Here is a 14,556-nt window from a genome sequence, read left to right as displayed (position 1 = left end):
ATGAACCAAAATGCCTTAATGGCGCCAAAATCCTTTTTTGCACACAGGCGCCAGTAGGTTTTACGGGGGCCCTATTCCCGTATATCAAAGTTTGTCCGATTACACACCATTAAGCTATTAACAAATTTTCAGCCTGCTATTAAGTAATCAACATTTTTTTGGTACGCGGGATCCAGGTCTAATATCAATTATTTTAAAGCGCGTTTTGCAAGAGAAGGGAAATCAAAATTCCCTCCTCTGTTATTTATTATTGTGGTGCTGATTTTGGCGGTCTTTTTGTGTTTTTGCGTTTTGTGTACCAAGGCAAATATTGATATGTACCACCAGTGTGGTACATGTACCACAGGTTGAGAACTGCTGAAGTGCTGAATGTAAAGCATTGAATGTTAAGCAGTTAACACAAAATCAGAAACGAAAATGCTTAAATGGAAGAGTAAAGAGCTGCAACTATACCATCAATAAAGAATCCTAAAAATACATAAATAAGATAAAATACTGGGTATTAATAGAAGATATCCTGAAGAAATTATTGTTTTATTTTTTTAATTGAACTGTTTGCTCTCTCATCTTTTCGATGTACTATTATTATTTTTTGGAGGTTCATTTCTATTTTCGTCTCTAATTCTATAAGTAGGTTAAACAATACAAGTCTGTATTAGATGGAAAGTAATTAGATATGTCAAGTAACTTTTTAAACATAAATATTTAAAAGTTACTTACTTAATTTTATTATTAAGTACTCTTCTTATTCTTGTAGATACTGTATAATATAAGGATCATACTTACGTTGTTAGAATTTATCAGATGTTTTATCAGATGGTTTTTTAAATAATTTTTTAATATTTTTACAATCGTTTTTATGACATCTTGACACCTTGAAACCAATAACTTTTTTAATATTCTGTTCAAGGTTTAAGTTAAAAATATATACCATTCACATAGAACTTAATATATGTTCAATAGGGAACATGGATCTTCTTAGCTGATTAGAGAGATATATCGGAACTAACATTAACAATTATCTGGGTACAAGATGGAATGGATAAAAATATATTAAAAATAAAGAAAAGTGTGCCAAATGGATATTTAGTAATTATTTGTTCTTAAAATACACAAAGCATTATTTTTAGTGATAAGGATATGTGATAGGCAAACAAACTTACCGATAACGGACTACTTATTAATGGTAAGCCTAAAGTGATAGATTTGAGAAAGCAAACATTTTTATGATAATGGTTCGCACTGAATATAAGAATAATGTCAAAATATCTTATAGTATTAAGGGCATTTTATATGTTAATATAGTATATATCGCTGGTACCTATGATTAATGTGATTCCTAATACATTTCCAGTGAAAAAAATAACTCTTTGATAAGTGTTGGCGATACAATTGTTTTTTATTTGAGTGCCCGCGAAGATTATAACTCCCAAAATATTTATAACGAAAAGATTTAGTTCATAATAGATGCCGACGAAAACAATTATTTCCCTTTCTGTTTCTGTTTCTGCCGACGAAAATAATTATTTCTGAGAACTTTTTAGTAATTATAATTTTCGTGGACCCACAAACAAAAATTATGTTTTTTGCTGATTCTCCCCAAAAAATAAATTTTTTCGCTAACACTTTATTAGGGATTATAATGTTCACAATCATATAATCGAAAATAATATTTTTCGCGGAGTTCATTGAAAGTTCTACTCTTAACGGCATTTTTCGGAGTTATACTTTTCGTAGGCGGCGGTGATATAATATTACTTATACTTTTCGTAGGCGGCGGTGATATAATATTACTTTATTATGTAGAAACATACTACATATGCCGCTAAAGAATGTCGCTAAAGAAATGGAAAGACTGAATATACCTACCTAGATATTGTAGGAATCAGCGATGTCTTATGGCCCGGTCCAGGAAAAGATGACAATTAACAATAAAACAAGTAGAGACGGTTCACACAGATATGGTGTCGGAATAATACTAAACAAAAGCATATAGAGTATAGAGGATACAGCCTGAGCAACAGAAACTAAAGAGGTGGTAGGCTATCGAATTTTGCCAAAACAATAAAATTTCGTTGTTAGAACTAATACATTGTTTAAAATGCCAAAGAGTAGACTATACACCTACAAGTCACCAGCAGATCAAGAAGAGAGAATTATAAGAAACTAAATAGACTACCTATCTATTAATTAAACAAAAATACAGGAACGCAATTATAAGCAAAATTAGTGTCTGCAAAACCCTATCCAAGTGCTGATGGATCAGATTGCACAAATCGATACTAAATTAAAGATATGGACAGAATGCATCAATGAATTGTTCAAACGGAACAGAGCAGATGGAAGTAGAAATAGAATATGGTATGGATTTAAAGGTATTAAAAGAGGAAATTAAAATGGCATTAAAACAGCAAAAATGGTAAAACAATAGGTCCTGACCAAATCCCAGTAGAAAACTTAAAATGCATAAATTATGAAACCTTAGATATCATAGTTAGAATGTTTAACACAGTGTATAAAACAGGACACATACCGAAACAATGGTTGCTCCACCTTTTATGTTATCCCTAAAAATCCAAACGCTAAAGACTGCAGTGAATGCAGAACAATATCATTAATAAGTCACGATGTCAAATTATTCTTGAAGGTAATACTTACAGGTCGTATAAATAAAAAAAACTGGAAGAAGGAATGGATGATAGTCAGTTTGGATTCAGAAACGGACTAGAAACCAGAGAGGTGTTATATTTGGTTTTAATATGATAGCTCAAAGATGGATGGATATGAATGTGGATGTGCGTGTTTGTTATATTGATTTTGAAAAATCATTTGACAAAGAAAGATATGAAAAATTAATCCAAATTATAAAGACAAAAGCATAGAAAAGGGGACTTGCGAATAATAACATACCCTTACTTTACTGGAATCAAAGAAGTATTGACATCAGGAGAGGAGTTAGGCATGTACTATGTCTCCATTACTATCCAATGTATACAGGGTGAGGCAGATAACTGGCCTATTAGAAATATCTCGAGAACTAATGGCAACAGAATCATGAAAATTGGAATACAGGGGTTTTGAAGGATGATCTATTAAAGGAAAATATGCTTATAACTTCGTTTTTTAAATGGGACACCCTGTATATTTTCACATTTTTGGATTCTCTTCGATGTCTTCGTTCTTAAAATATGAGGATTTGTAATGTTATACAGGGTATTTTAAAAGATAATTACGTTTTTTTATTAATTTCGTAGCAATATTCACACCCTGTAGAATTGTAGTAGTTTGACAACTAAAACTCTACTTACGTTCAAATGATTTTTAATATAGTCAACTATTGTTAAGAATCATTAGTATAGCTAAATTTTTAATTTTAGTATACAGGGTTGGTCGAAACTCGGAATGAGTATTTTCTAAGTTTTCTTAAATGGAACACCCTGTATTTTAGTATTGTAATGAAATGATATTTTATGGTACTTTTTTATTTCTTAAGCATTCCCTATACCTAACTGCTTTAATTTGTGCTTAATTGTTAGTCGCACCAACAATCTTAACTAGGTACATAGGTATTTTGATAGCTAAACCATTTTTGGTAATTTGAAGGATCAGTCTGGATTAATATGTATTTATTTCAGAAAAATTATTTGTGATTGAATATTTTCACGGCCAACCTAATAAAATTTTACGTATTTTTGTTGCAATTAATGTTTAGCTTGAATCACCAATAACTCACAAATTAAAGCAGTTAGGTATAGGGAATATTTATAAAATAAGAAAGTACTATGAAATATCATTTCATTACAATACTATAATACAGGGTGTTCTATTTAAGAAAACTCAGAAAATATTCATTTTGAGTTTCGACCAACCCTGTATACTAAAATTTCAAAATTAGCTATACTAATGATTCTAAACAATAATAGACTATGTTAAAATTCACTTGAACGTAAGCAGAGTTTTTAATGTCAAACTATTACAATTCTACAGGGTGTGAATGCTGCTACGAAATTAATAAAAAAAACGTAAATATCTTTTAAAATACCCTGTATAATATTACAAAATCTCATATTTTAAGAAAGAAGATATTGAGGAGAATCCAAAAATGTAAAAATATACAGGGTGTCCCATTTAAAAAAACTAGTTATAAAAAAGAGATGAAAATATTTTCATTTAATAGAGCATCCCTGAAAACCCCTTTATTCCAATTTTCATAATTCTGTTGCCTTTAGTTCACGAGATATTTCTAATAGGCCAGTTATCTGCCTGACCCTATATAGTGAAATCATTTTGATGCAATAAAAAATTTTGAAACAATATGCAGAAATAGCAGAGTTAAAATGAACGGATCCTCGGATCCATCTTCAACAAATGATTCTAATATCAATGTCTGGTCTTTGCTGATGATCTTACTGTTCTAACGAAAACAAGAAAAGAATTAAGAAATGTTATAAAAAGGAGGTAAAATATTTTGACCTTGAAATGAACCAGGAAAAATCAAAGTACAAGCCTCAAACCACTAATGAAATCTATATACACATCGAGGAAAACAAAGTTAAGGATATATGTATAGACATGGATCCCGCGTACCAAATAAAAGTTGATTAATAGCAAGCTGAAAATTTGTTAATAGCTTAACGGTGTCTAGTCGGACAAACTGTGATGTATGGTAAAACTGGAACAGGGGAAGTTTTAATTGTGGAACAGTTTAAAAATTTGGAACGTCAGATTACGAAAACGTAACATGTATTTTGTGGGACAGAACATCCAAGTGTTTTCATTAAACTCTCATGCAAAAATCAGACTGCTATTACCATGGACGTATAAATAAAGATACGTCTTTATTTATACGTCCATGGCTATTACTAACCAACATGATTCCTGTCATTTGACATGTCCTTTGTGTTTCACTCATTAAAACGCCCAGTTGGTATACACCAGTCTGATTTTTGCATGAGAGTTTAATGAAATGGTAACAAATCAATTGTAAGTTCTATCCGACAAAATACATGGAACGTTTTCGTAATCTGAGGTTCCAAATTTTTAACCTGTTCCACAATTAAAACTTCCCCTGTTCCAGTGTTCCCATACAACAAAGTTTGTCCGACTAGACACTGTTAAGCTACTAACAAATTTTCAGCTCGCTAATAATCAACTTTTTTTTGGTACGCGGGATCCAGGACTAATACCTATAAAACGGCAATAAGGCCCACAGTGACGTATGGTAGCAAAGTCTGAACAATGAAAAAAGCAAATACGGAGAAATTGGAAAGATGCAAATAGACAAGACGAAAACGGCGGGTTCTTTGGAGAAAATATTCCCATGAGATTTTTTTGCATAATCACATTCGTGAGACATTCCAGAATAAGATTCAAGAAGTTGCCCACGCGAAAAGTGGGCCAAATTTAAAAAAAAATTTTTTTTTTAGGTTTTTTGGACCATTCTGGATAAAAAAGATCTCATAATTTTTCTCTAAAGTTAATCGTTTTCGAGGTAAAATCATTTTAAAATTGAAAAAAACGAAAAATGGCGATTTTCAAGGCTTAATAACTGGGTTAAAAGTTATTACTATGAAAATAATCAGAAAGTAACTAAATCAAAGTTTAAAGCCTCCCCTACAAGATCCTGAAGACATTTTTGTCATTATTTGATTACTAAGCTGTTATTTTTAAGTAAAAATAATGAGCGCAATTCACGTATTAGGCGACCGTCCATGATGAGTGCGAAAGAGATGCCATTCAGGCAGTCCAATGGCGAATCTCACTAGCACTCCCATTTTTACAGCCGCGTCAATACGATCTTACCACTCATTATTAATAATTAAAAATAACAGCTTAGTAATAAATTAATGAAACAAATTTCTTCAGGATCATGAAGGGGGGCTTTAAATTTGATTTAGTCACTTTCTGACTTTCATAATAATCATTTTTAACCAAGTTATTATTAAGTCTTAAAAATGGCCATTTTCGCGTTTTTCAAATTTTAAATTGCTTATAACTCGAACACGATCAACTTTAGAGAAAAATTATAAGAGACCTTTTCTCTCCGGAATGGTACGAAAAATCTAAAAAAAATTCTCCTGGCCGAAAATATTGATTTTTGCAATTTGATTAAAAAAAATTGTTAAAAAAATTGAACTACTTTTCGCGTGGGCGACTTCTTGAACCTTATTCTGGGGTGTCTCACGAATGTGATTATACAAAAAAATCACATGGGAATATTTTTTCCAACGAACCCGCCGTTTTCGCCTTGTCTAAAAGGAAAATGCTCAGAGCTATATAAATATGGAGGCAAAAAAATGTGGAATTTTAGGTGCGACGATCAAACATGGAGGGAGCTATAGGAACTGTACAATGAACCAAGCATCAGTCGCTTCATAAAGGCACAGAGAGTGGATGGGGTCCATGATGAAAATGGAGAGGAAGAGAATGCCAAAGATGATCCTAAAACTGGGCCTAATCACGAAAAGAAGGACAGGACGACAAAGACGGTTTGAAGAAAGAGCAACAAACAGGGATGGATGGAGGAGAAAATAGTAAGACAATTAAGTACGCAAGGAGCATGATTGGACAAGTAGCCACCCCACTAGATACAAGTTTTGTAATACCTATCTATATAAGTACCTATTATATTGATTGTATTTTAGCTCTAGGCCTTTAAGGCCTGTTCAGCTATAATTATGTAGTTAAGTATATACTATATTTTATAATGAATTATATTTTTTTATACTAAAACATACGTTTTGGTTTTGGTGTTATTTGAAATCGCCAAAAGTAGGTGTAGTCCAGGGCGCATCTGTTTTGAGATGGACGTTGAGAGGTGACTCAAATTTTTTTACAGATATTGCTTGAAAATAACTCAAATAATAATATTTGAGTTATCCTCCCACCACGGGCGTAGCCAGGGGGGTTCAAACCCCCCCCCCCCGAAAAGTTGAAAATATTAACATCTTTCAAATTTTTGTTATGAATATAAAGGTTATTTTATGTAGTTTTAGTCGTTTTATTTTTTGAACCCCCTCCGAAACTAAAACCTGGCTACGCCTGTGCCTCCCACTCAAAATGGTCCGGAACATTGTTTAAATAATCAAAATGTCAATTCGATTTTCTTATTGGTTTTTTGATTATAACTTTAAAACTGAGAAATTTTTGAGAAAAGTTGTACTGACATAAAAGTTACTTAATTAAATTTCCTACAATACAGTATTGGTTAAAAATTTAAAAAATAGTCACCCTTGTTGCAAAATAGTAATAATTGCGAAAAAAAAAACATAAAAACAAGTATTTGCATTTTACATTTTTGAATCATTTACGCTACACTTAGGACCTTCATATTTTACCCCGAAAAACTGTATGATATAGTGAAACAAGACTGTAAATTTCATTAAGATCGGTTAAATAGATTTTGCAATCCAGCTTTCACAAAAAAAATTCATTTTTTTTTAATGTTGCAGGACTGAAAATAAAGCAGATAGCAAGTTGAATTTTTTTTTGCTTATAGAAGTGTACTGTACCTTTCATTTACAATTTGCAAAATTAAAATCGATTAAATACCACAGCGTCAGGAAATTTTTTAAATAAACATTAATTTTTGGTGCTACGCGCAGGACAGCGGTGTTCGATTCACACAGGTTGATTTCCACCAAAATTTCTTCCAATCTTTATCTAATATATTATTTTCTTACTCTATATTTTGTTGTATTTTAATATTTTAATTCCACAAAAATCAAACTAATTTTATTATTGTTTGTGAAATATTGTTTAAACAATTGCATATGTTTAAAAATAATAAACTTATATTCTCTAAGTTAAAATATATGCACAAAGAAAGTTTTTGCTAAAAAAAAGTGTTATTTCAAAAGATTATGTGTTTTTATTTTGCAATAAACAAATTTATTTATTTATATCGAAATGTAATAAAAATTAAAATGTATCAATCATTATCAAAGGTCACTTTAATGCCCAATCAGAGCAAACTATCCGCTGTCCTGCGCGTAGCACCAATAATTAATGTTTATTTAAAAAATTCCTGACGCCGTGGTAGTTAATCGATTTTAATTTTGCAAATTGGAAATGAAAGGTACAGTATTCTTCTATACGTAAAAAAATTTCAACTTGCTATCTGCTTTATTTTCACTCCTGTAACATTTTGAAAAAATAAATTTTTGTTGCAAAAGCTGGATTGCAAAATTTATTTTGCAAAATCTATAGAACTGATCTTAATGAAATTTACAGTATTGTTTTACTATATCATAAAGTTTTTCTGGGTGAAATATGAAGGGCCTAAGTGTAGCATAAATGGTTGAAAAACGTAAAATGCGAATACTTGTTTTTGTATGTTTTTTTTCGCAATTATTGCTATTTTGCAACAAGGGTGACTATTTTATAATTTTTTAATTAATTCTATATTGTAGAAAATTTAATTACGCAACTTTTATGTCAGTACAACTTTTCTCGGAAATGAATACTTTTAAAATTATAATCAAAAAACGAAGAAAAAAATCGAATTTTTCCTTCATTTTTTGATATTTTGATTATTTAAACAATGTTCCGGACCTTTTTGAGAGGGAGGATAATTCAAATATTATTATTTGAGTTATTTTCAAGCAATTTCTGCAAAAAAATTTGAGTCACCTCTCAACGTCCAAATGTACTAGGTAATATTTTTACAGATGCGCCCTGGTCTAGTACATATACAGTCGGAAAAATGAAAGAATACCCATGAACGAACATATAAAACACGCTGTATTTTCCTGTCACCGTGTCACAAAGAAAATTGTCCAGTGCAAGTACATGTAACAATAATTATTACATGTACTTGCGTTGGCCAATTTTTTGTGTGACACGGTGACAGGAAAATACAGCGTGTTTTATATGTTCGTCCATGGGTATTCTTTCATTTTTCCTACTGTAGACATAATTAAGATTTAAAAATAGTTAAAAATACACTGTAAACTAACCTGTTTTCTTTTGATGATGGGTTCAACAACCGGTGGAGGAAATCCGATACTGCCCTCGTATCTCTGCCACATCTCGTCCAGAATTTTCACAAACTGCTCATAATGTTCTTCTATATGTTCCTTGGGCACATGTAAATAACTCCTCCAATTACTCGAATCGAACCCCCAATGCACAGTCCTATTCTCTAAGTTTCTATGCACGTGACACACGAACTGTTGTGGAGAAAATCCCGCCTGGCAGTCCCCGCATTCGATGCACTTCGCATTTTTGTTTGTGTATAACTCAGGATAGCACAACCCACTAGCACGACCAAAACACTCGTGGTAGATAGGGATGGAAAGCGAGCCTTTGCGAGGCCTAAGTTCCGTGGTCACTTGTCCATACAACAAGGCACTACACAGTCGTTCCGCGTCCGTTTTGGTGATCAGCCCACAACTGGGGGCTCCACTCGGAAGGATACCTTGGTTCTTGAGCACGTTGAGCTGCTCTGGAGTGCACCTGGAGCAGTAAATCTGCAACTGGTCGCACTCTTGATTGATCTGTTGCAAGCTAAAATCGCGAAGAACCGAATTTAACACTTGGGGTAAACAAAGTCGTTTTTCACCTCCTACTACGAAACACGAGATAGATTCACCTTCAAGGATCGTTTCGGTGCGTTCACTACAAGAAGTATCAGGGATGGTGAGGATAGGGACCTGTTGAACTGGAAAAGGAGCTGGCACAAATTCTTCTTCACTGATTTCCGGGGAAGGAATCTCATGTTTAACAGTGACTAAAGAGAGTCCTGGACCTTGAAGGCTTTTAGTAGCGCTGTGCTGGTAGTTCTTCAAGACACTTTTGAGATGTGGGGTCACTTCCATTGTTAAACAACGATTCAATGCACTACAACCTCATACATCGTCATAAATTAGTAGGTTAATCATATCAAGCAACGGGGCCCGATTCGTCTGCTTCTGCACTGTTTTCATTAATTATAAAAAGTCGTTCTCGATTTATATCACTGTCACTCACGAAAGAGCAGTAAACTCAAGGCGGCAGGTAGCATTACGTAACCAAGGTGAATTTAGCACTGATTTAGTTTAGCACAAAGTCGCCCGTCCACAAAACTGTTTACCGTTCTCCTTCTCTTTCTCTCTCTCACTCAATTTCATAGCGCCGACTAACACTCTCCGACCAAGACTCATGTCTGACTGTGACCAGTGACCGGTAATAATCGTCTCCGACACTCTGTTTTGCAGACAGCGTTGCCAACCGGAGGAAAATTTCGCTTTATGCGGGAATTTTTAACAAAAGGAAAAAGGGAAAAAGTTTGCCGTCGCGTTTCTACTATAGCTTGCGGTCTACCGAGGGATGCGGTGTACAAGCTGTATTATATTACATTACCCATAAAAAAATCTTTACAAAGTGAATAAAACGCATAAATCATAATAATAATAATTATTTTATAATTATATAACGAACGACATTACCGCGGTATTTAGGAGGAAGAGGACTTATGGATATAGGTAAGCAGTTAGATAAACAAATTGCTAATTTAAGAGTTTATTTTCAGATGCAAGCTGAAACATCTACTCTACATCGCGCTATCTGCGCAGTAGATGACACAACACCGATCAAACTGAGGGAACCAGAAATGCGCATAAACCACCTCACTAAGGACGAAAAAATGAGCACCTGGATGGGTAAACCTCTGCACGGGCGACATCCCAATGAGGTCAGCCAAGACTATGTCGACAATGCAGCGTCGAACTATTGGTTGACAGCAGGAAAGATGTTCCCTGAAACGGAGGGTTTATTACTGGCCATTCAGGACCAGGTTATACCAACCAGAAATTACCTGAAATATATCGTCAAAGACCCTCAGGTTCAAAACGACAGATGCCGATATGGATGTCAAGTCCAAGAAACCATGCAACATCTTACAGGGGGCTGCCAGGCATTTGCTGCAACTGAATACAAGGAACGGCATGACGCAGTGGGAAAATCCTTCATCAAGAGATAGCGATCAAGCTGGGACTTCTCCAAGCGGATCATCTCCCATATTATCAATACGAAGTTTTCAATAAAATATTAGTTAAAACTATTTATAAATACACTTTTATTGATGACATGACATGAAATAATCTTACCGACGCACACTCGAGCGCTTAAAATAGGGCTTTTCATTCACAGTCATTTGTTTAGAGCTTCTGTCATATGTTGTATAATCCGTGTATATTAATATTATACACAGATTATACGCCTATGACAGAAGATCGAAACAAATGACAATCGATGAAACTATTGCCGGTTTTTATTGTCCTCGTGATAATTTGACATTATACGCAGAACTAATAGTTTATTATGGTTAATTTTCTTATATGTGACAGTTCTCAAAACTAGGAAACTCGTTGTAAATAAACAGAAATAATTTACCTAAAAATATTCCCAGTATAATATTCTAGGTAGAAAATTCCCGGTATTATAATAATCTGATTGGACAGAATTAAACACGGGATGAAAAATCTTACTACACAATTGGACATTAAAAATCATTAAAAAATAATCCACTAAAATAGTAAATTTATATTACAAAGTATAATTTGTAAATTTAAAATAATACTTCTTTTGACTTATGCGTTTTATTCACTTTGTAAAAATTGTTTTTGTCCGTACTTTGCAGCTAATCACCATAATCTTTTCCCAGAAGAGTTTGCACATAATAATGAAAGGCACCTTTGTAGACGAAATTTTTATTGCTAAGTACTAATAAACATTTTTATACTACTACTGTTTAGGAATATACAATAAACTTTGTGCAAATTTAGTTTCTTTACTATTATGCAAATAACACCGTCATTTTTCCCAGAGTATGCACAAATATCAACTCCTCTTTTCCCATAAAAACATAATACATAATCCAGGCACGGATCTAGAAATTCATAATAGGGGGGTCCAGACTTACTTACTGATCGTTTGAAAATAAGAGTTGACAGAAAAAAATAATAAATAATAAAAAAATGCTTATAGACTAAATACAATAGGGGGGTCCATGGACCCGTTGACCCCCCTCTGTATCCACGCCTGACATAATCCCATATAAACATAATACTTACAATATGTATCGTCTTATAAATAATTAGGTTCAATATAATTTTTTTTTGTAAATATTTGGGGTGCATTTATTTTGTTAATTATTAAAGTCCTCTTTCATTTAACATTTATTTTGCTCCAAATGTATTACTTGTGAATACGTATTTTTTTTTCTATAAGAATTTTCTTGCTTTTCATTATATTGTTCAAATTCTTCAGATAGATCGCACCATCAAGATGGATCACATACTATAGTAGCATCAGTATTAATTTGTAAAATTAAGATAATATTATTTCTTCTGATTTATGCTTTTAATTTATTTCGTAAAGATTTCTTTTGCGGGCTCTGTATGCCTGTGCTGCTAAACAACACGATAATATTTTCTCAGAAGGGGACACAATAATGAAAATTTTTACCAAGTGAATAAAAAGCATAAATCAGAAGAATTATCATTTTATTTTTACAAATTAATACTTTGTCATATCATTTCACTATTTTAGTTGAGAATGAGCCACAAAATTGGCTTATCCCCACCTAAAATAGTAAACTGATATAACAAAGTATTAATTTGTAACCATGATCATTTTTATGATTAATGCCTTTTATTTACCTTGAAAAGACTCTGTGAAGTCCGGCGCTCTTATAGGGCATAAGGACAACGAGAAGAAGAAGAAGAAAAGACTCTATCGGCACTCTATAACTGTATGTACTGCTAAACAACAAGCTAATCTTTGCTCAGAATGGTTTGCACACAATAATGAAAATCTGTACAAAATGAATAAAGCGCATAAATCAGAAGAATTATTATTTTAATTTTATAAATTAATACGTGGTCATATCAATTTACAATTTTAGTTTGGAATAAGCCACAAAATTGGCTTATTTCCACCTTAACCTTCGGATGACCAAGCGGGGGAAATTGTGACCCCAGCGTATGTTTTTCTTTATTAAATTCAAAAGTATTTTTAATTTTTAACTCATTATTTTTTTATTAGACTTTAATATCATTCTAGATATCCTCATATTATGAAATAAAAAAAATTCCCTATATTTTACGAATAAAAAATATATTCTGAAGTTGATGTTTAGTACAATAGCGTCTATTATGTGTAATTACAAGTAGTTTTACGCTAATGACGTCGACTTTGCAAAGTAACAAGACATTTACCCAACATACACACTACACATGACACTAATACTCATGTTGTGACTGGCTGAATGACAAAGTCATGCCAAAAAAGGATTAAAAATAAAAAAAAAAACTTTATTTTTTGTTGTCATTTTTGTCATTTTTGACCTGGGGTCATTTTTCCCCCCTTGGTCATCCGTGTAACAAAAAAAAAGAATATGTGTGTACTTTGTACGCACGTAAGAAGTTATACTTCTATTATATGATTATATGATTATAAACGAAATTAATATACTTTTTATTTATATTTTATTTAAATATTAAACTAATTTATACTTACTACTTCTCAAACATTTTTATTAAAACAGTGCCAAAAATTAAAATAATAAAAGAATAAAACACACACAAACACATTAAAAATGCCTCAAATGATTTCTGAACATTAATTGTCGGAAATTTTTTTAACTAAATACGTATTTTCTGAAAATAAAATTATATAATAAATATACTTACAATCATAAAATGTATAAAAAAAATAAAAAAAAATAAAAGTTTCTATTGGGATTCGGACCAACTTATCAGCGCGGTTGGTATTGGCGTTGTATTGGGGTTCATTCGCATTAAACGCTTCGCCACGGAGACAACGTGTCATGATGTGCGAAGACCGACTAACGAAACGGATTAAACTTTTGACATTTTTGAATTACATAAATCAAATTATTTTGATTTTGAATTGAAATGATTTAGAATTGAAAAAATACAACAAAACATAGAGTAAGAAAACAATATACTCTAACAAGAAGTAAAACCACTTCTATGTAAATTGGTATATTTATTAAAACTTAAAAATCCCAATGGATTGAATAAAAATGTCCAATTCAGAACGTTTTCAGACCTATCGGTCCATCATCAGTGAATCTACAATAAAATAAGTAATCCCACTATTAGAATTGAAAGATGGTTGAAATTTTTAAAAGCTAAAAATGTGGTTAGATTACTTACGTGCATACTTGCTAAATAGCCCCAGAACCAAACAATGGTTGAATTTAAAATTCAATTTACATTATTTAAAAATAATATTAAACAGGCTAAACGCCGATGTTACAGGATATTGCCTATGGGAACATGGTGAAACCCTACCAAAACCTCAATCAACCATCTTAGGCCAACTTTGACTATAAAGTGACACTAATGTCTAAGGAACTGTTTGAAGTGACATTGACAGTAGAGCAAAAGGTAGTCGATTTTCAATGTTAATTAACCAAAAGGTCATGACCCACAACAAATGATAAAGATTTTAATATCTGAAAAATGTCTAACATTTTAAATCTATTGGTTATTGAAAAGAAATTGTGATATACAAAATTAATTTAGAATATAAGATTATTTATATTGA

At 32.2% G+C, this 14,556-nt stretch overlaps 1 protein-coding gene across 1 annotated transcript; it reads right to left on the bottom strand.

The window, feature by feature from the left end:
• Positions 1-447: 447 nt before the first annotated feature.
• Positions 448-10,132, bottom strand: LOC126890175 (ski oncogene). The gene is made up of 2 exons (XM_050659028.1): positions 8,958-10,132; positions 448-468 (listed from the first exon to the last, which is right to left on the bottom strand). Exons 1-2 carry the CDS (start codon positions 9,816-9,818, stop codon positions 448-450), a joined length of 882 nt encoding a protein of 293 aa, XP_050514985.1. The 5' UTR covers positions 9,819-10,132.
• Between the last annotated feature and the right edge of the window lie 4,424 nt (positions 10,133-14,556).

The sequence above is a fragment of the Diabrotica virgifera genome, chromosome 8, assembly GCF_917563875.1.
Source record: "Diabrotica virgifera virgifera chromosome 8, PGI_DIABVI_V3a".
Classification (NCBI taxonomy): Eukaryota; Metazoa; Arthropoda; class Insecta; order Coleoptera; family Chrysomelidae; genus Diabrotica; species Diabrotica virgifera.
The sequence above is the reverse complement of the archived record's forward strand: the minus strand, read 5'-3'. Positions and strand labels throughout refer to the sequence as shown.